A 23,603-nucleotide genomic window follows, 5' to 3' on the forward strand; every position below is an offset into this window, starting at 1 on the left:
GCCAGGGACAATCGGTCCGCTGCACTGGTCGGGCAGACATCTCGCCAGCTTGCCGTGAGTCAAACACGATGGACACTCGGCTGAAAAATCTTCTCACCGCCATGTCCACCGCAACCCTGTTTGCAAGAGGGAACTTCAGACGACGTATTGGCGAGGAGGGCCAAAATAGAAGCCAAACCGAAGCAAAACTCTAATGGACGATATCTGTCAGACACCTCATTCCACTATCCCAAGGCGAAAATGCCGCGGTTCGGCGGCCAGCCAGGACATGCCGGCGGAGGGGCCACATCAACGACACAAGAATAGTTACATGATTACCTGGAACAGTAACCGGGCAGCCCCTCCTCCGTAGTCCGTCCGGACCCCAGACTTCCGCCTGGGTCGAAGCCGCCAGTCAGGACGGCTCAGACCACCACGGGATTCGGGACAGACTCGGCAAATCCAGGACTCGGGACGGCCATGCCGATGGGAAATTGCCTCAGCGCGCGCGGAGGGGAGGAAAATTTCATCCAGACCATAGGGGGTCCGTGACGGCGTGACGGTCGTCAGTGTTGTCCCAACAGGAAAGAAGACAGGCCAGGAGAGACCCCGAGGGCTTCACCGAGGCACTCTTTCGGGCGCGCCCGTGGCTCCGGGGGCCCATCTGGAGAGAGCCAGACAGAGGGAGGGGCGGGTTAGGTAAGGATTTCTCCGCAATCCGGCCTGATAAACTATCAGCCAGCCCCCGTTGGACTAGGCAGTAGACTCGCCCGGCGCCCCCAGAGGGGAACAAGACCCGGAATTCTCCCGAAATCGTCCGACCCCCGTATCAGTCGTGCAGGTTTTGCCCCGGGGGTTGTTCGTACGAATCCCCCCCCCCCCGAGTGGGTGTCTGGCTTCTGAACGGCCGTGGCGCTTTGATTCAATGGTTGGGCGGGGTGATTTTTTTTTTCGTTTTCGCGACCTGGATTTAGCCCACGGATTCCGTCCGGCCTTCGCCTTCCTGTCAAATCGACCCCCCTGGGCCCCAACAGGCTAACTGCCAGGCACGAGTGACTCAACGATCAGCCGCCAACCGCCAACCGCCAACACGCCCTGATGAAGCGAAGAAGGGCTCTGGCCCTTGGCGTGGCACATCATGGAGATGATTGTGATTGATGATGATGAAGGCTCGGACAGGCGACGCCGTATTAGATAATAATATACACCCACACTCGCCCTCCAGGCGCGGGAGATTGTCATCTAGAAACGCGGCAGTGCGCGCCACTAAGGCAGGCCCATGTCTCGACCTCCTGGATTAGCTGCAAATCATCCCTATGACGCAATCCGGCCATCTTCCGCCCGGCTGCGATTGTCGGTCGGTCCCTTTTTGATTTCCATCCGTCCATTTTTTTCGCAGGTCGTGATTATTGCCCGTTTGGGTCTTCTGGTCGCCCTACAGCCTTTTGACACTCAATTCTAGATCACTGTGTAAGTTGTAACTGGTCAGGTAATTTTTACCCCTCAGGTCCCCGTTCTCTTGTGTATCTATTGCCTTATTTGGTGCCGGTCTGGGGAATCGGGGCACAAGATGCTAGATACCATCTAGATATGTATCTAGCTAGATACTTGCAGTGCGTACCGGATAGTCGTACCCTTAGCGTAAGTAGCTCAATGGGCTTGGCCCCGATTGACTATATGCACTACATAGTGCATCTGCCGTGAAGAGATAGAGAACAAGCGAGCAAGCGAGCAAGCATGTGAAAGGGGTCATGACTATTTGCAAGCTACATACCTACTTGGATCTAGCCTCCTGATAGTTTCCTTTTGAGCTATGACTTTGATGACGATTGAAGGAGGGGGGTATGGGGAGAGGGGGGGAAACGAAAAAGGAGGGGCAAACAGACCACCTCTTTTGATTAAATTATCTTACCATTCCATATTATAGCCCTGAAGACTACTTTGGTTACTCCCGTAGTTCCGTCCGGATATACCCCGTGTTCATGCTGGAAATTATAGTATCCGTGCAATTGCACCCCCCCCTACGGAGTAGTATCTAGTAGAATCTCAGGGGGCACGGGAGGGGCAGAAGAGAGGCCATGGCGTGAGGTACGTAGATACGTCGTACATACTAATTCCGCTTGACTGTACTCCATAAAGATAGCATCTATCTGAAAACCACCTACACAAGTAGTATGTATGTATCGAGATAGTAGTAGCTAGCCACAGTGCCACACCACCCCGGGGGCGTTCCTATCTCCCGATAATATTCATATATGATTTTATTATTATTTATTTACTGAATTATTATTATTCCCTGCAGGGCGCCAGTCAGTGCCCTTCCGCCCTTCGCCATGGCCCTTGAGCTTCGCACTACACTAGGACCTCACTAGAGCAGGCAGACAGCGCACTACGGGATTTAGTGAGCTTTTTAAGCACCTGAATGAGGTAGCTTAGTTTTTAGCCTTTTGACGGAGGCATCGCCATCCACCCTCATGAATATTTTGCCGGGGGCGGGCTTCAGATTAAATGCCACTATCCAAGAATGAAGCTAACGGTCGGGTCCGGAGTATCTCTACCGCATACATATATAAAAAAAAAAAATGGTGCTATATCTCATTTCCCCTCAAGCTTGGACGTGGTCTGGTCGGCGGACATGGAGAAATTATAATTATAGACACGGGGTAGATATTAGATTTCGTAGTACGGAGTAAGATAGTCAGGCACACTGCTAAATAAGTTAAGTCAGGTTATTGCTTACTTTACTAGATACTGGATAACTACTACTACTACTACTATCCTATCTAGGTATCTACCTACTCTAAGTAACTCCGGAGGTGTGGCTACGACCTACAGCAGTTAGCTACTTTTAGCCACCTTTAGATACTACCTGTAAGTAAGGAAGTAAAGTAGCCCGGACGCCCTTCGCCGTACCTTCCTAACTTCCGCGTTTCGCTTACTGTACAGGCGACGTGTCATCCCCCCCCTCCCTTCCCTTCACCCCGGTAAAAAAAAAAAATAAATAAAACGGGCGACCGTTTTGAGTCCTCGCCCGCCCGCGCCGACCGACCGACTGATCTAGACAGGGTCGGGGTGGTTTAATGCAATGCAGAGGGGAAGGGGAGGGGGACCTAGAATCCATGTCGAAGGAAACAATATGCAGAGTAGGGACGAGTGAGGAGGGGGGGGAAAGGCCGGGGGGCGAGTTATTGTGGGTGGATAGTCCATGGATGAATGGATGGTGTGATCGGGAGAGGGAACGACATAAGGTTAGGTAGGGTGGCTAGCTGGGCAAGGGTTGGCTGGTGTTCCCTGGGGCAGGGATAACTTCGGGGTAGTTAGTACTTAGTACTTACCTAGCAAGTTCCACCGGCGTCATTCTGCGGTTTCGTTGCGCAGGTCGGGCCCTGGACAACTTCCGGAGTCACTTTAGTTAGTTAGTTATCTAGTGGCTGCTCAAGTAAGCAAGGTCCTTGGAGTTACTTACATACTATTACAACCGCGCCCGCGCGCTATCTGTCCTTGTCTCCTTTCTTATTTAGATCATCCCTCGTTCGGCGCAGTAGACGATGCAATCACAGATAAACTAATGCTAGATAAGAAAACTTTGTTCTTCGGCCCCCGCTACCTAAATGATCAATACTAGATAGTTGAGGCGAGGATGACCTCCCAGTAGGGTGCAGAAAGAGGCAGTAAGTGGTAACCGGGCTGGTAACAATCTATTAACAGTACGTGTGAGTACTAGAGTAATTGCGTCCGGCTTCCGGAAGCGCGGCCCCGCATAACCTGGGGGCAGCGGCTGTGAAGCCTGTGAATCGGCGATATCACCGTGATACAGTTCTTGTCGTTGGATTGGTCGAAGTCGCCCCGTTCCAGAAGGTTGTGGATCCTCGGATCGCACACCTTGGCGCCTTGTGGGGGCTTTCAGCAGGTGTGTTCTTAAGCAGACTGGGACGTGGGCTTTAGTCCTCCGGGTACCGCAATCAGTCGCGCTGTTACAACAGTTACCGACGGACGGGCGGTAAAATACATCCCTACACCCGCCCATGCACACACACACACACACACATGCCACCCAATCTATCTGAGGAAGAGGTACGGAGTAGTCGTAGACGCCTAGGCAACACTCTCCAGCTGCCTGTTACACTAGATCACCCCAGTTCGACACTTGATAAGCCTTTCCTGCACACCACTGATAGATTAAAGCGCAGCTAACGTGCGGTCGTCGCGCTCAAAATGTTTCTATTGGATGGACGACCTGGAATTTCTCAGCTGGGTGGACGAATGACCTGGACAGACCGGTCACTCACTGGAGTCTGGAGATTCCCCAGAGTCCACCCCCGCACGTTGCCGCCAAGCATTAGATGTCGCCTTGGCTGGGCACGGTCAGTGGTGGGTGGTGGTCGTGGTTAGTAGTAGTAGTAGTAGTAGTAGTAGTAGTAGTAGTAGTAGTAGTAGTAGTAGTACTCCGTACTCCAAACTCATTTGGAATCTTGGTCACTTGGAAGTGCAACCATCCAGCGTGCATGCCTCCCCTGTGCTCGGGTGACTCGTTGCCCTCCTGAGAGTCGAGAGAGCTAGGGCCGCGTCCTTAAGGGCTGATAGATCGAGTGATTGGTGGTGGATCTGCCGTGTGGATTGCCCGGCTGAGTTGACGAAATCAGGCTATCGGGGTAGTATTGTTAACATTCCTGCCTCTAGCACGTCATGACTCAACTTGCCGGGGGCAATGCACAACAGGTGCGCGAATGGCAGTCTCGGAATGTAGGCAAATTAGCAGCAGATATACTCCGCGTACGTTCATTGCACAGGCACCCGACCAGCAACGGGCTGAAGGATCAGCTTGCAGAAAAAGCAACCTGAAGCTGATGTCAACCGTGACTATGGGTGGGGGTAGCAAAAGGGCAGACATGATAGAGTATGTCTCCCCGATATTGATAATAAGATCTGCTCCACGCTGGGAGCTTCGCTCTGGTTGGCCCCCGGCTCTTGGTGGTTGTACGAATTGTGCTGGGGAAACACGTATGATCCGCTCTGCAAGGCAGACTGACAGCCTGCGCAGCCTAGAAGCCTCGAAGTTGGTTTCTTCACGCCCAGAGCGCTTACATGTAACCGGCCATTTTGGGACCGCCCATCCTACGGGGGTTCCAGCAGACAAGGAATGACCCAGAGCATGTTTTCGGCAAAAAGGAAGCGATCCAGGGAGATCAATGACTCTTTCCAGACTGTCTGTACTTGAGGACAGCACACTCTGATGCATGGGATCTAATGCCCGCGGAGTGGAACAAGGGCGATGGAATGGGATTAGTAGTCGTTCTTGCCGTGAAACAGACAGGTGTCTGTTGGCTGATTGTTGTCTGACACCGACTAAATACCCCACCCCCGCGGATCAGGCAACATCAGCGCGAGCTTAAACCCCTCCGGGCGGTACGCAGAAGCGTGCTGCGTAAAATGCGACGTCCAGCGACCGTTCTGGACTTGACTACTCCGAGCAAGGCAGCGATGATTTCACGGCGAGGTTGAGGATCATGTGATGACCTTTCGCGACAGTGTCGACTAGGTAATGTCGATACTCACTCGATACTCACCGGATCTTCACTGCCCCGAATGATGTGCTTGAGATGATATACTCCGGACTCCGCAGTTCGACTCATCCACCTTCTTCCCACGGCGGAGAGTGATAGCCGATCGCCCCCGGATCGATAAGCGCTACATAGTAGTACATGGCGATTATCGTTGGTAACGATGAAGCAATCCATTATCTCACAGTGGGGTCGTCGATGATCCGGCGACCGGGCGGGCCAAGACGGAGGACCTTGGAGTTTGGATGACAACAGCACTTTGGCAGAGAGCTGCAGTTCTTGCGATCCTGCGCGGATAAACGGCTCCCTGGCTGTTAGTGCCCCGATGATCTCTCAGCCCAGCCCGCCAAGTATATAGTAAGTACACTGGGCAAAGAGTTTTTCTCCCGCATCTGGAAGACGACAAGACGGAGGCCGCCGGTGGTTACCGTAGGGGCCCACGATTCGCGGCAGAAGGGTGGGCGATACGCCAGCCTCTGGGCAATGGGCGTGCTGCAGACGGGCCGAGTCCTGCACAATCTACTCCAGGACAAGGGATTGTCTGCAACCAGATGGTCGCTACGGCCACTGGTGCTTGGCTAGGGGAAGATCCCAGCCGTGGGAACGCATCATCACCCGTCGCCAGAGACAGGGATATGGGGGCCCCTTCCAGCTAGAGGCCTGGTCCCATCTTGAGTGTCGATCCCCGGCCGTGTTGATCGCGGGGAAGATCTTCCGTCTTTCGGGGGTGGGAATTCATGGGAAAGTATAACTCCAGGCTCTCTGGCAAGTGGAAAGCGATGGGGAAAAGGAACGCCCTTCGTCTTGCCTCGGGATCCCAGATATCCCTCTAGAAGGGGAAAGCCCTTCCATGGGGAATCTACTTGCGTGGGATTGTGGAGTAAACGAGTGTTTTTACCTGGGATCAGCACTGGTTTGATTCAATAGTGTGTTGGGGCTTTATGCAGGAGCGGATGCGAGGAGCGCGGATTCTGGCCGGCAACGAAGTAGTTACACGGAGGAACGATTATTAATCTCATATTTTCATGAGATAAATGACTTTGACAACTCGACCATTGCTATGAATAGGGCCCTAGCAATCCAGCTGCTGTTATTATTATTGAAGGGGTGGTTGTGATGGTTGCCTACAGCCACCACCACCACCGCCACTGTGCCACCCGCGCGTGGATAAATCGGTATACATAACTGGTCGGAGAAGTATTACGACTCGGGGGGGAGTGTGTGGTGTGTGGTGTGTGGTGCAATACCCAGTCAGCAAGCAATGTGGGAGTGAAACACACCCTCAATAGGGAGTCAATGGACCGCAACAACAAAGGAAAAGGTGTGTGTGTCAATTGAAGGGTACCAGCAAATACCAATGTCAGCTCGTATAATGTAGGCAAACCCCAAGGGTACGTGGCTCTCATCGTAGTTACGTGGTAGGTACTCCGTACTGGGCAGCGCGGTACCTGCGTGCCGCCCTCATTCCTCCCTTCCCCATTTGTTCCACCATCCCAGGCTGGGGAGCAATGGTGGGGTGATGGCTGAAGGCCGCCGCCTATCTACGCCTTGGTTTCACCCTGGACCTCAGACCTTCACCCTCCCTCCGGCAGAGTGCCGGCAATCGGTCCGGCATCAGCTGCTGCTGCTGCTGCTGTTGTTCAGCTGGAGTAGTTGAACCTGAACCATTTTCTGCGGTTCCCACCTGAGACCCCACACTCCCTCTGAATAATTTATCGAGGGGTGCCTACGTGACAGGGGATGGTTACCGCGTTAAAGATAAGACAGTGCCGACGGCCAATTTCTCCCCAGAGGGGAGAGGGACAGGAGGGGGTGGAATCTGTGTGCGGCATCCCTCCCCGTATCCCGTGTCCGTGTCCAAGGCGGAGAACATGTCCATGCCACCTCCTACATATCTGCATCTACATGTGGTACTTTTGTTCTCTTATCTGAGAGATCTCATTAGCTCACCTTCCCCCTCCTTAATCTTTTGGGATCTGCCAGGTCGCGACGCCTTCCTCTCTGGTCCCGGGAACTCCAAGCCACCCAGCCAAAGGGGGGAAGTGGCTTGCGAACGAACTGTACAATATCCAAGGTCACGATCCGACATCCGCTGATCGTAGAAGCCAGTCAGCCGAGTCTACCCTATCAGCGTCCAGAGCACAACCACGATACCGCCTGGTGGGGGTTTCATCCGTCGGATTCCCTCCCCTCTCCCTCCGTTTCTTCTTCGATTCCTACGATAACATCAAAGTGACCCTCGATACTCGCGGGTAACAACAATGCAGGCAGTGGCCGAGGAACGGGCATGTGCAACCTCCCGCGGGCTACATGACCTCCTGTCTCCTAAACCTTGATCACATACCTTACTCCGTACTCCGTCCCTTCCCTATCTTCTAGTGTCTCATCAATACCAAGAGGCGTCCAGAAGTCCTTGTAGGCCTGCCTGTACAGTAGGGACGACGGGGCCAATTGGGATGGCCTCTGGTCATCGCGGACCCCTCGGGGGGTGAAATATCTGTGATCTACCACTAAGGAACTGCTCAGGCGGCTGGGTGCATGTTTTCCGATTCCTTGGATTTCCTGACTGGTAATTCGTGCAGGACCTTGTTTCCTTTTATTTTGTGTTTAATTTGTATCTCGCGATGCTTGAGAGTCTATCTATTATCGACCGGTATGCACTCTTTCGCTCATTTTTGATGGTCTCGCTACCCTTCCCTTTCCGGCGATTTACCCTCACGGATGGCATCGATCGCTGGAAGTGGCCTATCCGAGCCCTTGCGTGCTATCAGCATCACTTCCTCTCGTAAGGGAAGCGCCAAAAAAAAAAAAAAAAACAGGGCGGGCGAGAAAGGGCCAAATGGTAGTTACTTAGATACTTAGGTACTCCTTTACATGCGTAGATATCCCTATCTACGTACCTAGGTACTTCGATGGCCCTGTTTTTGGGGCGATGAGATGACAGCAACGTGAATGGCGACCATCTGCGAGTTCTTTGGCTGGCCAGACTTGCCGAGACCGTATCTTTCTTTATCCTGATCATCCGGCCCATGCGATCAGCAGCGAGCAGTTCGGCGAACAATGTCGTCAATCAGCAACTACTCCGTAGTATACAACGCGACCGATCAATAATAATCTACCGAAGCATTTGCTTCCCCCAGCTCTCCACATGTGAGTGGCAAACCTCCGCATGGAGATTTCCCTATCAGAAATCCCCAGACGGTGCTAGCGGCTAAAGGATACGGAGACTGGAGAGAGGCGAGCAGTGTCTGGGGGAATAATACATTCCGGGCGCAGACAGCTGTGGACCTGGAGATGGGATTGCGGAGTTCAATTTCCGAGTTTGACCCTTGTTTGGCTCGTCGTCATACTCCCTCCACAGTACACCCCCCCCCCCCCCCCCCCTTTTCCTCTCTCCGCCCCTTTTCCGTTGGCGGCTTCTGATGTATATACGACTTCGCCTTGAGTGAATGTGTGCGTGGGGTGTTTGTGCGTGCCTGGCACCGATGAAACGATGCAGGGCGGCGTGTCCTCTGAGGTGGTGAAAACCGCCATCAGCGCTAGTCCAGGGGTCGGGAGCGAATCCATGAGCATTTCGACTCGGTTGGAGGCGGGCGTCCGACTACCGCACACTGTAGCGCCTTCTGGCCCTACGGGCGTTGACAAGGGTAATGGTTAAGGGTTGAGGGCCGGTTAATTAGAGCTCCAGGTCTTCAAGGTTCCTTGTCGAGGGTCTAAACAGCCGAGCTTAGTGCTACTAATACGGAGTACTATGGTAACTTATATTGTGCACTCCGTAGCACTCCGTACAATTACATAGATACTACTCCGTACCGAGTACCGACATAGCCTCTCTGACCTTTTCAAGCGATGCCGTCAGAACGATCCCTCGCGGCCCAGTTGGGAACACCGAGCAGCCCGATGCGGTCGAGGCACACTGCCGGGTTGGGACCCATAGGCTTTGTTGTCCGGAGGCAGCAGCGGCAGCAGCTGAGTTTCGCCTCGCCTCGTCTTTCCAGTTCCCCGTACTCCGTGACGGGGCCCATGATTCGTCTGACTCATGAGGCTGATGCAATGCTGGCTCCCCCACAGTCCTGACTGCGGTCGCCCTTCAAACTTCCACCCACATTGGATGCCAACCCGGCTTATTTTCGTTGACTCCAGTCCACCCACTGGGTTCCGCCCCGGCAAGCCTCAGTTGTTGTGTCAGGACTCAGGACATCAAGACTCAAGGGCAGTGAGTACACAGTGTACTCCGTACTGCCTGTACTTACTGTTACCTCTTTCACTCCTTCCGTCCGGAGTCAACACTCCTCCAATAACCCCATGATGATTATGATGATGATGATGATGTATTGGATCTCGCCCATCGTATGACTGTGGTTCAGCGCAACCTGCACCGTCTATGATCACCGCCTCCGTCACCTTCGGTCACTTGGGACGCTCATTCGACGCGACTGCGACTCCCCTGCTAATTATCTACTTCAGTCTTCTACCCAACCACTGCTGAATGACGGTCGATCAGCTGGTCTGGACTGGGCCCGTCCTGAAGATCTCCCAGTTCTGTTCGAACAGTCTTTCTTTCCCCGGTAATGCCCCAGACAAGTTGGGGGAAAGGCACACATGCAGCCGCCAAAACAAAAAAAAAAAAAAAAAGGGAAAGGAAAGGAGAGGTACTCCGTAGGGAAAAGAAAATTAAGAAAAAAAAATTGCAAATAAAGAAAGCAGGGCAATCACCTCATTCCAACATCATCGACTACCACCACCAGAATGGCATCATCCTGGGGGATCTTTTCGTGTCCGCCTTTGGGGGGGAAGGGGAGGGTGGTTGGATCGATCCTCAACCTCCATTTGACCGTATCACGCTTTGAGTTGAGTCGATACGGCATGATTACCTAGGACTTCCCTCCCTAGATACCTACTGTGTAGGTAGGGGTTCCTACCCTAATCGACATGTGTTGCAGTATTGTAGAGTTGAACCAACCAAGAAGGTGGTGATAGCACACACACATGATAGATGTCGGACTGTCGTTAGCTATCACATGGATGGGTAGTTGAGTTTCTTTCTTTGACTGCCTCACATTATCCGACCGGCGAGACAATCGCGTAATCAACCGTGCTTGGTCACCAACAATGAATTGGGACTCCATACCAACAACCAGACCGGACTAGGGACAACCTATCTAGTATCCAGTAGTACTCCGTACCTAGTAGTATTAGTAGTATTAGTAGTATCTATCTACGCGGTCGCCTATTGATGATGATCTGGACAATCTTCATCCGCGATAGCCGGTCAGTCATTCTGAGACGGGGGAGGATGGGGGGCTGTTCGTGTTCGTGATTTCGTGATATCTTACAGTCCTTACCGGCTTACGAGTTTACCTTACCGACAGCCAACAATACGGGGCACGCACTTCTCCAGACCACACAGCCACTTCTGCAGTTCCAGTTTCTACTCCGTAATCCCTATTGACTCTAGTCTGCCCCACATTCCTCTTTTTTTTTATTTTTTTTTCAGCCCACCTTACCGCTTTGGACATCCTCTCTCCCCGGTCAGTCATAGTGGAATTTTTCTCACACACCGTGCATGGTCCGAAGACCAGACGGGAGAAGCCCCGAGATAGGCAACAGATGGAGACACTCGGTCAGTTCCCAGGATTTCGGGGTAGAATTTGGGGGGGGGAGAGAGAAAGTGGTTGTTGGTATAGATAGATAGATAGGTAGGGGAAAGCACGAAGGGTCGCGACGGTGTGTATCAATCAGCCTCGGGCAGGGAGAAAGCGAAGGGCATTGCATTCAAAATAGGGAGAAAAAAAGAAAAGACAAGAATCGTCCCATCCGACTGGTAAACCGACCGGTTGAATCTCCAAGCAAAGCCAGCCGATCTGGTTCAAGCACGTTCTTTTTCCCTTTTTTCTCGAGAGCCTGCTTTTTTTGCCCCCCCCGATATTCATCCCCACACAAAGTACATAGACTTTTTTCCCTTTTTTTTTTTTTAATTCCTTTTTGGTTTTTTTGATTTTTAAATAAAAAAAAAATCATTTTTTTCTTCGCGTCCCCTTCTTGCTCTCCGATTCCGATAAACCCACCCCCTCTACGACGACACACTCACCCTCTTTTCCCTCCCCTCCCCGAGCTCCGTTTCCTTCTTCTTCCCCTCCATTCCTCATTTCCTCTCTCTTTCTTATATCTTCGTCTCCCCAGATCCCCTTCTCCAGATTTTCTCTCTGCTTCCCCTCCCCTTTTCGAGGTCTCTCGCTCAACATCGCACTACTCGGCCTGCTCCCACTCATCCGGGGTCCATTTCCGATTCCGGCTCGCGCACCACCACCGCACCACCACCATCACCATCATTTACCACATTCCATATCCCTTTAATTGAAAGGGAATCCGTACTTATCAGCCCTTGGTTGATTCGACCCTCTACTGCCGCCTTGCCCCCTGGTTCGTCATAGGGCCTGTGATCCTCCCTACCCTTGCGGTATTCTCCTATCATCTCCCCTTGCCAAGATCAGGCCTGGGGTACTAGCGAGCGGCGATCGACTGGCCGATATAGCTACCCCTGGTCGCGACGCACATCGCAGGGCCTCGGCTCCTCATCCATCCCTTCCGAACGTGTCCTTTTAACCCGGCTCTGTCCTACCTTTTCGATCCTCCCCCGGGATTAGCACAAGTTTCACATGCCGCCCCCGGCCTCTTCAGTGGATTTCTCCAATCTGCTGAACCCCCAGAGCAGTCCCGTTGATTCGACCCCCTCGACACCGGTGGATAGCTCCCAAGGACCTTCTACCCCGTCCAGCACACAGTCCACTTCCACCATGGCCTCATCTGTCAGCCTGCTTCCTCCTCTCATGAAGGGCGCTCGCCCGACAACCGAAGAAGTGCGCCAGGACCTTCCCCGCCCATACAAGTGCCCTCTCTGTGATCGCGCATTCCACCGTCTGGAGCACCAGACCAGACACATTCGCACGCATACAGGCGAAAAGCCGCATGCATGCCAGTTCCCGGGCTGTACCAAGCGCTTCAGCCGTTCGGATGAACTGACGCGCCACTCGAGAATTCACAACAACCCCAACTCGAGACGCAGCAACAAGGCCCAACATCTGGCGGCTGCGGCTGCGGTGGCAGCGGGTCAGGACAATGCCATGGCCAACACTGCCAGTGCGATGATGCCGCCTCCCAGCAAGCCGATGACCCGCTCCGCGCCTGTTTCGCAGGTCGGCTCTCCCGACATCTCGCCCCCGCACTCCTTCTCCAGCTACGCGAACCACATGCGATCGAATCTGGGACCGTATTCCCGGAATAGCGAGCGGGCCTCTTCTGGTATGGACATCAACCTCCTCGCCACAGCTGCGTCGCAGGTGGAACGCGACGAGCATTTCAGCTTCCATGCGGGCGGTCCTCGCAGTCACCATCTGTTCAGTACGCGCCACACTGGCAATGGTCGCCTCCCTTCCCTGTCCGCTTATGCGATTTCGCACAACATGAGCCGCTCCCACTCCCATGAGGAGGAGGACGGCTACTCGCATCGCGTCAAGCGCTCGAGGCCCAACTCCCCGAACTCGACTGCTCCTTCTTCACCCACCTTCTCTCATGACTCCCTCTCCCCCACGCCCGACCACACCCCCCTCGCGACCCCCGCTCACTCGCCGCGCCTGAGGCCGCTGGGTTCCAACGACCTGCATCTGCCTTCGATCCGGCATTTGTCGCTGCACCACACTCCGGCCCTGGCTCCGATGGAGCCGCAGCCGGAGGGCCCCAACTACTATAGTCCAACCCAGGGGCACGTTGGACCGAGCATCTCCGACATTATGTCGAAACCGGACGGGACGCAACGCAAACTGCCGGTGCCGCAGGTGCCCAAAGTCGCCGTCCAGGACATGCTAAATCCGGGCAGCGGATTCTCCTCGGTCACGACATCCACCGCCAGCTCGGTTGCCGGCGGTGATCTGGCCGAACGCTTCTAGATCATATTCCAACCAAATTTCTGGGTTGTGTAAAAATTGGGTTCGCAAATCATCAGTTTTTCATGCGCGCTACGAACGAATAGACTTGTGCATTTACAGTGGTTCATGGGCATCATTGGTGTCGGGTGATTGGGTGGTTTTTCTTTTGATCATCTCTGGATTTCTTTTTTTTTTTTTTTTCTTCATTCCGTTGCGAGGCGTCACTACCGATAGATGGATGGGATATCCTGTGAATTGTTTTTGTCCCTTCTAATCCTCCCTCCTGCTCGACCCCCTTGGAACATCTCCTTCTCTCCTACCTATACCAAGCGAAATTGCTCATCAGCATTTGTTTTGTGTGATCCTTCTTCTGCGGGGAGGCCAGTCCTCCCCCCCCCCCCCCCCCTTGATTACGTTCACGTCTCGAGATACGACGACCGTGCCACAAAATTCCCCTTCTACCATGTGATTATAGACCTCGAGCAGGACAAGAGGAGTCACGAAATACAAATCAGCCTTAACTGGAGCAATCCGCACATACTTTTTCCGTAGGCATTTAAAACCCGCCGCCCACTGTACTCCGCAGTACATCGTAAATAGCCTACGTAGAGACCAGGTAGTATGTACCTGCACCTTGGCGCAAAGTACCTCTAGTATCTATCAAGGCCTATCGGGCCGCCTCCCCCGACAAGCGATCAACCGCTGGGAGACCGTCGGAGCCCCTCCCTCCTAGGATCACCTCACACGGCAAGATAGGCTAGGCCCGCCCATAGTGCCTACTAGGATTTAGATAGTAATTCGGAACCGGGAAATGGAAAGTAGACTTCGAATCCGCCTCAGATGATGTCGACCGAACCCCCCCCCCTCCTCCCTCTACCTTTCCGTATCGGCGCATGATCCCCTTCCGATCAGACGGAGGTGGGGGAGGTCGATGATTAGATAGATATCTAGGTATGGAGATATCCCCGAGAGTCGGGATTGGCCCCCAGGTTGCAATTTTCCGGTCGTGGCTGGGAGGTTTATTTTATTTCCACCTGTCGTATGATTGTGATTGAGGTGCAGATTTGCTGGTAGACTGGACTTGGGGGTGGCGCGATGAGGATGGGGATGGGAATGTGATGGTTTGGGGGTAAAGTATCTGCTAGATAGGGTTGTCTCTATGGCAGAGTGGGTGGGTGTGGGTGTGGATATGTTTATTAAGTTATTGCGTCATGTCAGATGGGAGATTGGGGGGGGGGGGAGATGATGCCATCAAAGATCAGGATTGAGGGTGTCTGTTAGTGTTGTGCTAGTATATGTTGAGGGCTACGGGCGTGGGGTTGTTGGGGAGGGAGAGTGGCAGTACAGGGGGAGAGCAGAGAGAGAGAGAGCACAGGGGAAAAGGGAGGGCAGCAAAAGCAAACACACCAAGTCATTCAGTACATGGATGCATCCGCTGGATACCTCGACTTTGGGTACATCTCTCTGTCAGGGTACAATCGACGGAGGTATTATTTATTATTCATCAATTATTGTTCTTATTACCAGCTTGCTTGCTGGGAGACTAACCAACCCTCTTTCTTCCCTTCCCTTCCCTTCCCTCTCCATTCCCCGCCATTGTGTGCTCTGGAGCCTCACCCCCGACCATGGCCTTCGCTGAATCTCCCTTCTTCTTGCCCGTATTGCTCTCTGTGTGATGCCCCCAACCATCTCCGGTGGCTCCCCGCGCGAGTGATTATGTCTGGCTCGGTATAAACAGGTAACGCGACTTTCCCCGTGTGAATAAGTGAAATTCGTTCGCTTCCCTGCCACTCTCCCTCGCAGCGGTGGCCCCCCCCCTCCACCCAGCAGGGAGAGAGATGGGAATAAGGCCGCAACCATGGCCAGCTCTGTGTCGTCCCTCGCTGTACACAGACTAAGCGTGTGGGAACAGGATCCCTCGACTATATTCTCGGACAGGATCGCATCGCATCTCAGTTTCCTTCATCCATCATCAGGAACCCGTTTCGTTCCCCCAGACCAGACACCCCGCGTCCGGGCGCTCTATCCGCGACTGACCTAGCATGAGGTGCTCGTGTAGCGGAAGTAAAGGCGTCATCGTGAATATGCCGCCCTCCACTGCTGTTCCATCCTTATCGAATGACACCGCATCAACATCGGCTTCTTCTTTATCCGGCATGTCTGTAGACACGAGATGGGCCTCCGGATTGGCGAGTCATGAGGTGCTGGAAGACGATGGAATGGGGGCGCTCATCGTCCCTGCCCACGCCCGTCGCGACCCTCATACCACCTACCTCTGCCTCTTCCATATCCTTGACTGCCACATCGCCTTCGACAATCCCGAGGACTGGCGAATCCACGTCCTGAGCCACTTCCGCACACACCAGCCGCCCAAGACTGCGCGCTGTCCCCTCTGTCCCGGGGAACGGTTCAATGACACCTCCCAGACCAGCGCCTGGGATGCCATGCTCGATCACGTAGACGTGGTCCATTACCAGCAAGGCGAAAATCTCGCCGGCAGTCGACCCGATTTTGAGCTGATGCAATACCTGTATGGCTTGAGGATCATCAGCGTGGACCAGTTCAAGGTCATGCAGCTCCCGCCCCCGCCGTCGAGCCCCGCGTATCATCAGTCGCAGGAACCAGTGCGCGCCAATATTGGTTCGTCCGATGAGCCGTATTGCGCTCCGTATAGCCGGCGGCGGGAGGAAAGAATGCGTGGCCAGCGTCGAGGGGTTAGCGTCGCTTGATCTTCTTGAATGTTTTCTGGTGCGTGAGTGCGGTATCCGCTTCATCGATATTCAGATTGATATGACGGGGGGAGGGTTTCATCCTTTGTCTGTTTGGGGGGATTCCCTTTTATCCTCATGTGTATTATCAGCGATACTTAAAAAGTCAAGGAAGTAGGTTTCGTCAGGATATCATGGGCTGGACTTGGGTTTATGGTATGCAAACGCGGTGCCGTTTGATAGTCTACAGTAGCTTGTGCGACACATGATTCATGGTTGAGATCTATATAATTCAGCGCCAGCACTTTAATCCAACCTCCAACATGACACGGGTCAATGCTCTCCGTGATAGACAATTGATCCCCTCATGACTGCCACCGAGCAGGTGATGACGCTGCCTCGGCGGCCACCCCGGACAAACAGGACAAACAGCCAGGGTCCCTCCCTCCACTCGCACCAAGGCAAGCACCGCACCGCATGTCCAGCTCCTCCTTGACGGCGTCAACCCTCCCTCCTCCTCGACATCGCAGCATGAGAGTGCCATAGCCTTCGCCTTGAACCCGAGCAGACCCCAGACCACCCCAACCCCACCGCCCACCGCCCATCAATTGGCGCTCGACTCCCCTCGTCCGCCCGCTCGCCCCCTCCGCTTCCACCCTCGATCTCCCACTCCCACTCCCACTCCACCCTCGCTCCCTCCCCCCCGACGACACGATGGAACGCCTCTCGATCAGTGAAAACCCCGCGGGGGCTCACCACGGCAATGCGCCGCCTGGTTTCCCTCCGCAGAACAACAACGCCCTCGGGCCCATGACGCAAGGTCCTCCGCAATTGCCGCCGCAAATGTTCACAACGGCCGCCCAGTTGTTAGATTTGACAGATAGTGCGTGACTAGCTATTTAGGTTATTTTCTTGCTTGCATTTCTTCATCGACGCTGAGAAGAGGCGCATGCGTGTCGCGAATCCATGCTAACTGTTGTCTGCATCTCCACAGAGAAACTGGTTCTCGTGCTGCGAGACGGGCGGAAATTGATCGGAGTTTTGAGAAGTTGGGATCAGTTCGGTATGCGATTCTTGCAATGCGGAGTATCTCACAGATACTAGTGTGTGGTGGTGAAAAAAAAAAAAAAAAAAAAAACCAGAAACGTGGACGGTCTAACCATGCGATCTGCTTTTCTTTTTTCCCTATACAGCGAACCTCGTCCTCCAGGATACCATCGAACGGATCTATGCCGGAAACCTCTATGCCGATGTCCCGCGGGGGATATTTATCGTTCGAGGAGAGAATGTGTTGCTTTTGGGTGAAATTGTATGGCATTTGATTCTTTCGCTGTTTGCGCTCGTGCTAATGCGGATATTTTTTGTTGCCTGCTTTTAGGATCTCGACAAGGAAGATGATGAGCCGACTCACGTCCAACGAGCCTCGTTCCAGGAAGTCTTCGAGCTGAAGAAGAAGGAGGAGAGTGCGCGGAAAAGAGGGGATAAGAAGCGCCAGGGCAAGTTGCAGACGCTTGGGTTCGAGCCCGAACACAGCGGAGAGATTCTGTTTTAGAGCTGAACCGTGCCTTATTTTTTTTGTCTTTTTGTCTTTTCCTTCTTCCATCTGCGACCGTCATGTCGCCTTGCTGTCTGCCAAGGACGAGATGATGACACAAGACAGTTGGTTGAGTGTGAAGATGGGCAACGTGGGTTCAAGTCTCACCTGGCCTTTGGACCGTTGAATTGGTGCTTCCCTCTGGGATTGTCGCCAGAGCCAGGCATTGTTTCTGCCTGGCCCGACACGATACGGCGATTGGAAGATGTGCAGGGAGAGGTAGCTCTCCCCGAGATACGGAAGCTTGTCTGTCTTTGCGGCTTGGGGCGATGCTAGAGAGCCGGTAGAATATACGGTTGAAGTGTTCTGGGTGGTCCAGGAGTACGAATGGAAGGTATGGCCTATGGTCATGGCCAGGATGTGTGTATGGTATGGAAGGAAGAAGGCTACGGTTGACGATTGTCATGTCTTATTATGCTTGTGTCTTTTTATTTCTATTTTTCTTTTCCTTATTCATATTCAACCCACGTCCTGAATGGGACGGGACCTATCCTGGCCCACCTGGTCTGTCAATTCATTGTCGATGTTGTAATGGCACTGTGGTGAAGCCTCGAAAAGAGTGGTTCAGTTATCGGGTTATCGATAGAGGCCGCCAAGAGTTCGCCGTACCTTTTTTTCACCCAAAAGATTCCAGCCGTCGACGGACCACAAAAAAAATCTCCGCATCCACCACCTCTTTTCCTCTCCTCCTCCCTCTTCCCCCCCTCCAAACACAGGTCCTGGTTTTCCTGGATTCCCTTCTCATATCGCCTGTCGGTCAATCGTCTCACCATGGCGACCCTGGCGGAGAGGCTTGAGAAGATCAAGTCTCCCAAGCTGCAGAATCAGCACCATGTGAGTCCCCGAAGTCCACCTCCAATCCTCGTCCCCGTCCCGCGGAGCACTGCAGACTGCAAACTGCCCTTCAATCTTTTCTAACCATATCTCCCCCCCATCAGACGGCCGTGGTGCTCTCTGCAGTGGAAGACACTCTTCGCGACCAGAAGGCCGACTTCTCCTCTACAGCCTATTTTGCCGCGCTGCTCGCTCTGCTGCCCCAGTCCATCTCCGCCTCCCAAGGCATAGTCAACAAGGACCTGGCGGCGTCCGTCGTTTACCTGCTCGATATCACCACCGGTTATGTCCCGGCTCCGATTCTACGCTCCAAGTTCTCCCAAATCCTCACCAGTCTCGCCCCTGCTCTCTCCCTGCCCGAAGTCGAAGCCCCGCTCCTCCGGCCGTCGATTGGCTGTCTCGAGTCGCTGCTGGTCGCCCAAGATGTTCCGGCTTGGAACCTCCCACACACCCAGATTGGCCCGCGGCGTGCGATGGCTGGCCTGTTGAGCCTGTCCGTGGATCACCGTCCTAAGGTGCGCAAGCGTGCCCAGGACGCCCTGGTCAAGGTTCTCAAGACGCCCCCGCCCAGCCCTTCTCTCGATCACCCGGCCGCCGATATGTGTGCGGAGACCGCCATGCGCACTCTGAGTGACAGCATCACCGCGGCTACCAAGGCCAAGCGTGGCCGTAATGACCCCCAAAACAAGGACAACAACGACCCTCTGGTTATCCACTCCCTGCAACTGGTGAAGACGATCGCGATCGCATCCGGGGGTTGGCCAAGCAAGAAGATCGAGCCGCTGTGCGAGCTGTTGATGAACGCCTCCCGGTCGACCAACGAGTTCATCACGATGGGCGCTTTCGAGGTGTTTGAGGTGATCTTTTCCAGCATGGCAAACGAGTTTTCGTCTTCGAAGCTCCCCCGTCTCTTGGAGGCTATTACGGATCTGAAGCCCGCCCAGAACGATTCGCAGCTGCTCCCGCCGTGGATCGCCGTCTTGTCGCGCGGTTACGACGTGTCCGCTCAGACCAGCCCTGAGGATACCTTCGAGAAGTTGCCGGCTCTGTTCAACATGGTTTCCGGCTACCTGGCGTCTCCTTCGAGAAACATCCGTGTGTCGGCGTCAGAGTGCTTGGTTTCGTTCCTGGCCAACTGCATTCCGGCCAGTGTGATCATCGAGCCCTCCGTTTACGACGAGAAGACGCTCGAGAAGCTGGCCAAGGCTGCTATGGATCTGCTTTCCGTCAAGTACCAAGCGGCGTGGGCGGAAGTGTTCAACGTGTGCGCGGCCATGTTCGATAGCTTCAAGTGGCGCTCTAGCCCCTTCCTGGACGGTATTGTCAGGACTGTGGGAGAGCTCCGTAGCAACGAGTCCTTCCAAGGAAAGAAGGAGGCGGACAACGTTCTCGGTAGCGCAATCGAGGCCATGGGCCCTGCTGCCGTGCTGGAGATCCTGCCTTTGAACATTATTGACCAGAAGGCTGGCCAGCCTGGCCGTGTTTGGCTGCTGCCTGTTCTCCGTGACAATGTCACCAACACCAACCTGTCCCACTTCCGCGCCGAATTCGTTCCTCTGAGCGAAGCCCTGTACCAGAAGATCGTGGATTACAGCTCCAGGGACAAGAATGTCGAGGTGAAGATTTTCGAGACCCTCGTGCAGCAGACGTGGGCTACCCTTCCTGGATACTGTGAGCTTCCTCTCGACTTGGTTGAGTCCTTCGACCAGGGCTTTGCGGAGCTGCTTTCCAATGTTCTCTACAAGCAGACGGACCTGCGTGTCGACGTCTGCAGATCCCTGCAGAACCTGGTGGAGTCCAACCAGGCTATCCTGTCCCTTGAGTCCGAGGGCGATGACCTGATCCTTCAGCGCAGAACCACCAAGGAGGCTGCGAAGAGGAACATTGCCCACCTTGCTGGCTTTGCCAGCAACCTGTTGGCGGTCCTGTTCAACGTGTACAGCCAGACGCTTCCCCACTACAGAGGTTACATCCTTCAATGTATCAATGCCTACTTGAGCATCACCCCGGAGAAGGTCAGTCCATCGCTCCCGATATGATTCGTACTGTCTTGCTAATGCTCTGCAGGAACTCAATGAAACGTTCGAGCGTGTCACCTCTATGCTCGAGTCTTCGGTGGTTTCAGAGCACGAAGCAGCCAAGCAAGGCAACCACCAGACCGGCTCTGGTGACAAGATGCCGCCTACCTCCCACACCCTGATTGATCTGGTTATCGCTATGTCGATCTACCTTCCCCGTTCGAGCTTCGTCAATCTGTTTGCCCTTGCCGCGGCTATCCTGAACGGACAGACCGGTGACCAGCAGCTGATCAAGAAGGCCTACAAGCTGATCCCCCGTCTGGCCCAGACTGAGACGGGAAGCGCTGCTCTGCGCGAGCGGAGCTCGGAGCTCCAGGCCCTGATTCTTAGCACAGCCGACAAGACCCCGGCCTCTGCTCGTCGGGATCGTATGCTTGCTATCTACGAGCTCATCACCAACCTGCCGACTTCCGACCTGCACTTCATCCCGTCCGTCCTTTCCGAGGTTGTCCTGGGTTGCAAGGAAAGCAACGAGAAGGCCAGAACCGCCTCGTTCGACCTCCTCATTCATCTCGCGAAGAGGACCTTTGACTCCGACCAGAACCCTGCAGGCACCAAGATCCGCAACTCTCTTGTGCCTCACATGCCCAACGACGCCCCCGACGCTCCCGCTACGATTGAGGAGTTCTTCACCATGGTGTCTGCGGGTCTGGCTGGTAGCTCCCCGCACATGGTTGCCGCGTCTGTCACGGCCCTTTCTCGTCTGTTTTTCGACTTCCAGACCCAACTGCAGCCGGCCGTGCGCGCTGATCTCGTGCAGACCGTGGATCTTTTCCTCACCAGCAACAACCGCGAGATTGTCCGGTCCGTGCTGGGATTCGTGAAGGTCGCAGTTGTGGTGCTACCAGACGAGGACCTCCGGGCGCGCCTCAGCTCCCTGGTGCCCAACCTGATGGTCTGGAGCAAGGAGCACAAGGGTCGTCTCCGCAGCAAGGTCAAGGGTATCCTGGACCGTCTTATGCGGCGCTTCGGTGCTGCTCCCTTGGAGGAGCTGGTCGGTGAAAACGACCGCAAGTTGGTGACCAACCTCCGGAAGATGCGTGAGAGACGCAAGAAGAAGAGAAAGGAGGGCGAGCAGGAGGGTGACGAGGAGGACTCCGACGAGGAAGGCGCCAAGCCCGACGACAAGGGTGGCCGAACCTACAGCAACGCCTTCGACAAGGCCGTCTACGACTCCGACTTCGACTCCGACGACGATGCCAGTGAAATTGATGTCGACGAGGAGGGCACCACCCACGCTCACAAGGGTCGCAAGGGCCGTAAATCCAACCAGAGCGAGCAGTACATCCGCGAGCTGTCCCCCGAGGACAATCCCCTGGATCTGCTCGGCCCCAACGCCCTGGCCAACATCTCCACCACCAAGCCCAGCGTCCGATTCCTCAACACCGGGCCCGGATCCCGCAAGAAGCGTAACGCCAAGTTCGACTCCGACGGCCGTCTCATCCTGGGCGATGACTCCGAGGATGTGGATATGTCCGCCGGTCTAGACCAGAACGGCGGGGAGAGCGGCATCAACGCCTACGTGCAGGCTGTCAGCGGTCCTGACGCCGTCCGTCGCGGCCAACGCGGCAAGTTCCGCATGGCCCAGGCCCAGAAGAAGAAGGGTAGCGATGACATGGACGTGGACGATGACAATGACGCCTCCGGCCCGTCCAGGAACTCCCGGCCGGGAGCCCCTGGTCGTCGCGGTCTCGGCATGCCCAAGACCCACGGTCCTAGCGGCGGTATCCAGAAACGCAGGGACTTCCCGGCTCGTGGAGGTCGGGGAGGCGGCGGCCGGGGAGGCAGTCGTGGATTCGGTGGCGGTGGTGGCGGTCGAGGGTTCGGTGGCCGAGGAGGTGGTGGCCGCGGAGGAGGTGGCCGCGGAGGTGGCCGCGGAGGCAGTGGCAGTGGCCGTGGTTTTGGAAGCAGGAGATAAATGTTCCAGCCACTCCCACCTCTCGCAACAGCAACAAATAACTCACATCCAACCAACCCTATTAGCGAACCATCCACCCACTCATCACCCCAACCCTAAAAGCGAAAAATCTCATTTGACGGCCGGAATAGGAAGAGAATTTACCCGATGTTTTATATCTTTTTCATTATCTTAACGTATGGAGTATGAACGAATGCTGATTGATTGATTGATTCTAATGCTGTTGCTGTTGATAACATATGTTGTATCTGACACTGGACTCATGACTGACTTGGCCATCACATCCTGGATGTGTTTAGTTTGTTATGTCTTCTTTTTTTTTTTGCCCTTGTGGATTGTTTTGAAAGGTAGTAGCTGCAAAGCTCTGTTGCTACTTTTTTGTTACTTATTTGCTTAGGTATCTTTATACCCTTTATTACATATCGGTTGCATTTTCCATCTCCTCGGCTTATTCGTCCATTCATTCGTAATTTTCTGGGGATGTAGGACGGACGGACGGACGGTGTTGTAGGCAGATTAAGTAAGTACTAGTAACTAGTTAGTGCTACCTAGGCAGGCAGGATCCTCCTATTTTGGGGCAGTCCAATGGGAATAACGAACCAGTGGATAATTTCGGGATTGGCCTGTCGCCTTACTAGGCTACCTGCCTGCCTACCTACCTATCTAGGTAGTTACTTACTAGGTAAGGACTAAGCACTCTAAGTGCAGCAACTTAGTGTAAATGTAAAATCCGTACGGAGTACACGACCTACTTTACCTACTATATGTATGTGCCCAACGCCCGGCAATCGGGTACTACCAGCATGCACCTCTTTACTACCTAAGGTAAGTACGTACCTAGTATTCCTTTACCGCGATATTACCTACATATATACGTAGGTAGGAGCACGTAAGCGCAGGTACCTACGTAGCAAAAGCTCCACAATCAGGTAACATGCGCATTGTCTATTCTTGGGGGGGGAGGCGGGGGATACTTTCGGGCTAGTTATCTGCTGTGCATCTGCCA

The 23,603-nt window shown here is 54.2% G+C and overlaps 7 protein-coding genes across 7 annotated transcripts; 5 read left to right on the forward strand and 2 right to left on the reverse strand.

The window, feature by feature from the left end:
• Positions 1 to 4,585: 4,585 nt before the first annotated feature.
• Positions 4,586 to 5,374, reverse strand: BO70DRAFT_119153 (uncharacterized protein). The gene has a single exon (XM_025537940.1). It carries the CDS (start codon positions 5,216 to 5,218, stop codon positions 4,664 to 4,666), a length of 555 nt encoding a protein of 184 aa, XP_025396204.1. The 5' UTR covers positions 5,219 to 5,374; the 3' UTR covers positions 4,586 to 4,663.
• A 6,676-nt stretch (positions 5,375 to 12,050) lies between these two features.
• BO70DRAFT_119211 (C2H2-type zinc finger protein) lies at positions 12,051 to 13,593 on the forward strand. The gene has a single exon (XM_025537941.1). It carries the CDS (start codon positions 12,200 to 12,202, stop codon positions 13,484 to 13,486), a length of 1,287 nt encoding a protein of 428 aa, XP_025396205.1. The 5' UTR covers positions 12,051 to 12,199; the 3' UTR covers positions 13,487 to 13,593.
• A 1,131-nt stretch (positions 13,594 to 14,724) lies between these two features.
• On the reverse strand, positions 14,725 to 15,416 carry BO70DRAFT_119226 (uncharacterized protein). The gene has a single exon (XM_025537944.1). It carries the CDS (start codon positions 15,323 to 15,325, stop codon positions 14,963 to 14,965), a length of 363 nt encoding a protein of 120 aa, XP_025396206.1. The 5' UTR covers positions 15,326 to 15,416; the 3' UTR covers positions 14,725 to 14,962.
• Positions 15,121 to 16,366, forward strand: BO70DRAFT_119216 (uncharacterized protein). The gene is made up of 2 exons (XM_025537942.1): positions 15,121 to 15,203; positions 15,525 to 16,366. Exon 2 carries the CDS (start codon positions 15,550 to 15,552, stop codon positions 16,192 to 16,194), a length of 645 nt encoding a protein of 214 aa, XP_025396207.1. The 5' UTR covers positions 15,121 to 15,203; positions 15,525 to 15,549; the 3' UTR covers positions 16,195 to 16,366.
• A 221-nt stretch (positions 16,367 to 16,587) lies between these two features.
• Positions 16,588 to 17,755, forward strand: BO70DRAFT_119223 (U6 snRNA-associated Sm-like protein LSm1). Its single transcript, XM_025537943.1, has 4 exons — positions 16,588 to 17,056; positions 17,168 to 17,236; positions 17,367 to 17,482; positions 17,552 to 17,755. The coding sequence occupies exons 1-4, from the start codon at positions 16,888 to 16,890 to the stop codon at positions 17,723 to 17,725; spliced, it is 528 nt and encodes a 175-aa protein (XP_025396208.1). The 5' UTR covers positions 16,588 to 16,887; the 3' UTR covers positions 17,726 to 17,755.
• A 723-nt stretch (positions 17,756 to 18,478) lies between these two features.
• On the forward strand, positions 18,479 to 23,023 carry BO70DRAFT_320878 (mRNA-binding protein RRP12). Its single transcript, XM_025540497.1, has 3 exons — positions 18,479 to 18,601; positions 18,706 to 20,616; positions 20,669 to 23,023. The coding sequence occupies exons 1-3, from the start codon at positions 18,539 to 18,541 to the stop codon at positions 22,595 to 22,597; spliced, it is 3,903 nt and encodes a 1,300-aa protein (XP_025396209.1). The 5' UTR covers positions 18,479 to 18,538; the 3' UTR covers positions 22,598 to 23,023.
• BO70DRAFT_119263 (uncharacterized protein) lies at positions 22,707 to 23,027 on the forward strand. The gene has a single exon (XM_025537945.1). It carries the CDS (start codon positions 22,815 to 22,817, stop codon positions 22,992 to 22,994), a length of 180 nt encoding a protein of 59 aa, XP_025396210.1. The 5' UTR covers positions 22,707 to 22,814; the 3' UTR covers positions 22,995 to 23,027.
• The last annotated feature ends 576 nt before the right edge of the window (positions 23,028 to 23,603 follow it).

The sequence above is a fragment of the Aspergillus heteromorphus genome (genome assembly GCF_003184545.1).
Source record: "Aspergillus heteromorphus CBS 117.55 chromosome Unknown BO70scaffold_27, whole genome shotgun sequence".
NCBI classification, from domain to species: Eukaryota; Fungi; Ascomycota; class Eurotiomycetes; order Eurotiales; family Aspergillaceae; genus Aspergillus; species Aspergillus heteromorphus.